At 37.0% G+C, this 2500-nt stretch overlaps 1 protein-coding gene across 1 annotated transcript in view; it reads left to right on the top strand.

Annotated features, from left to right (window-relative positions):
- The window catches only part of stxbp5a (syntaxin binding protein 5a (tomosyn)), a 105547-nt gene that overhangs the window by 75125 nt on the left and 27922 nt on the right, over positions 1–2500 (top strand). The window contains exon 16 of the mRNA XM_042096246.1: positions 2004–2188. Coding sequence (XP_041952180.1) covers positions 2004–2188 — 185 coding nt within the window. The remainder of the gene's footprint in view (positions 1–2003; positions 2189–2500) is intronic.

Genomic DNA, 2500 nt, shown 5'->3' with positions numbered 1-2500 from the left:
CATTGTATTTGTTTCAGGTTTATGACTAAGTATACTTGGCCCTTGCTAGATGTGGGGAAAAATGTCAATTCATCTTCAATCTGTGTTCCTTTATGTGCTGTGGTAGAAGTTTCACAAAACAAACAAAACAAAACTAAAAAATTGAATATGGAAAAAATCTTGTCAGCTTTGATAACAAATTGTCTTCAAATTGTTTTGTGGTAGCATTTTTCATCTAACTCAATTTATAGACTGTACCTCAATAATAGCCACAGAATACTAAAAGAAAAAAATCCAGTGTTTGCATAAATGTAGTATGATTGATGTTACTGTAGCATTAGTTACAATCTACACAAATTGTGCTGTAACTAATGCTACAAAAAAACAGCCACAGTTTTGCATATTGTTGCTTGCAGATTTGAGCGGTAGGTTTATGTAAGAATTCTGAATGACATGGAACCATAAATATTAACATTACTGACATAGTAGGCATAGTGTATAGAATCAAAAGAAATGTATATCTGTATTTTCAACATGCACAATTAATAGCAATAGGTCCATTCTAATACATGCCTAATACATATCTTCACTATAATATTGATTCTTGAGAAAGAGTGTAAGACAATCAATTGGTTGAACAGAGTAAATAGTTTTTTCCTCCCATATTGTTCAACTGCTGTAATCAGGTGATCTTCACCAAGACAGGGGGCAATCTATGAATCTATACGCAACTCTAGTTGGTTCAATATACAGTAATAATAATAATAATATTAATTTATATAGCACTTTTCAAGCATTGAGCACAAAGTGTTAAGCATTCGCATAGTAGTAAGCATTTTTACAACTTCCACAACAATTATGTTCAATTGAGTAAGAACATCCAACTCAAAATATTCAACTAATTACACTAAACATCCACTATGACACTGACTTTCTCAGATGCTGATGAAACCTTCATTAACTTGTTATTATGTTGTTGTTATTAACACTTCTATTTGGTCAAAACATCACTTCTGTTTGATGTGACTATGACTGATGTTATACATTTCAACACCAGCCCTGCCCTGCCAGCACCAATAGCTGGTATGGAATTTTGTTTGTTATCAATAAGTTACTCGTAGCCTTTAGTAAGAGAATTGTGCAGGGCACAAAAATATGATGGATGGCTAAGTAGTAAAATATATTAATGATTTTGTGACTGACTACAATAGCCACGTTTACATGGACAGCGTTTTTGTCATTCCAATTAAACTATTCTGCCGTCTCCTTACATGGGGTATGTTTTATTCCGATCAGGTGCTCTCAAGCGCTTTAGAATCTTTGATCGGAATAGCCGTTGTTGCCTACTTTTCCTTGAGAAGATACAGCAGGCAATCCGAATGACATGGCTGTTCTTTCAGAATAGGAGCGGACTACACCACCTCTTTCATTCCGATTAAAATTCTGATCGGATCAGGAATTTTCATTCCTATTGAACCGTTATTCCGTTTCTAATCGGAATAGAAGTGTCCATGTAAACATAGCCATCTAAAAATATTCCAAAGTTCTTTGTGACACTAATAATTGTGGTGGAGTACTCCATTTACTAAAATCTCAACGAAACATTTCATGCTGAAGGCCACCTTATGTGTTGTTAAGGGGTTGTAAAATATAAGGAAATGTCATTGTTTGATGGCATTTCAGTGGCACCTATTTGTTGGAGTCTCATAAAAGATGAACAGGCTGTATGGATTAAATCTATTACAGTTATATTAACTCTAAGATCTTCTAAAGTTAGTACAACCGTTGTCGACCGATGGATTTGCCTTCTGGGTTTAAAGGCCTTGTGCTCAGGGGTACAACAGTGGCAGTTGGAAATTGAACCAGATAAAACCACCACACCATCACCATCCCTTTATATTATGTTGTATTATTATTTAATATATTATATTATGTTGTATTATATTTATTTATATATGTATTATAAGTATGCATGTATTTGTGTGTGTGTGTGTGTGTGTGTGTGTGTGTGTGTGTGTTCTCAGTTGTTGGAGGTCCGTATGCAGTGTGATCTGAGCGATCTGGACTCTCCAGACGTGGGCGGTGACCAGGCGCAGGTGGCCCCCACTTCTAGCTCCTCCCCTAGCCCTCAGGCCGCCGCCCCTCCGACACGCCCATCAACCAGCAGCAACAATTCAGACCACACCAGAGATAACGTGCCCTGCCTCAAGTATGTGTGTGTGTGTGTGTGTGTATACCCTGCCTCAAATACGTGTGTGTGTGTGTTCTGCCTCAAATACTGTATGAGATGTATGTATGTATGAGAGAGACATTGTGTGTGTTTTAAGAAGTTTGGGTTTGAATTATAGGGCCCTGTTTTCGCACTGGCGCATGGTGGAAAAATCATTATTTTCCCAGCGCAAAGTTTATTTTCGTTTTTTGCACGTTATCTTTTTTAAACAATACGCCAAGGGATGTGGCAATTAACAACCTAAGGAGTGGTCTGACGCGTTGTCTAAAAATCGTTATCGCACACTACCTA

Source organism: Alosa sapidissima, chromosome 6 (genome assembly GCF_018492685.1).
Source record: "Alosa sapidissima isolate fAloSap1 chromosome 6, fAloSap1.pri, whole genome shotgun sequence".
Taxonomy (NCBI): Eukaryota; Metazoa; Chordata; class Actinopteri; order Clupeiformes; family Clupeidae; genus Alosa; species Alosa sapidissima.
This window is presented reverse-complemented; position numbering and strand designations above follow the sequence as displayed.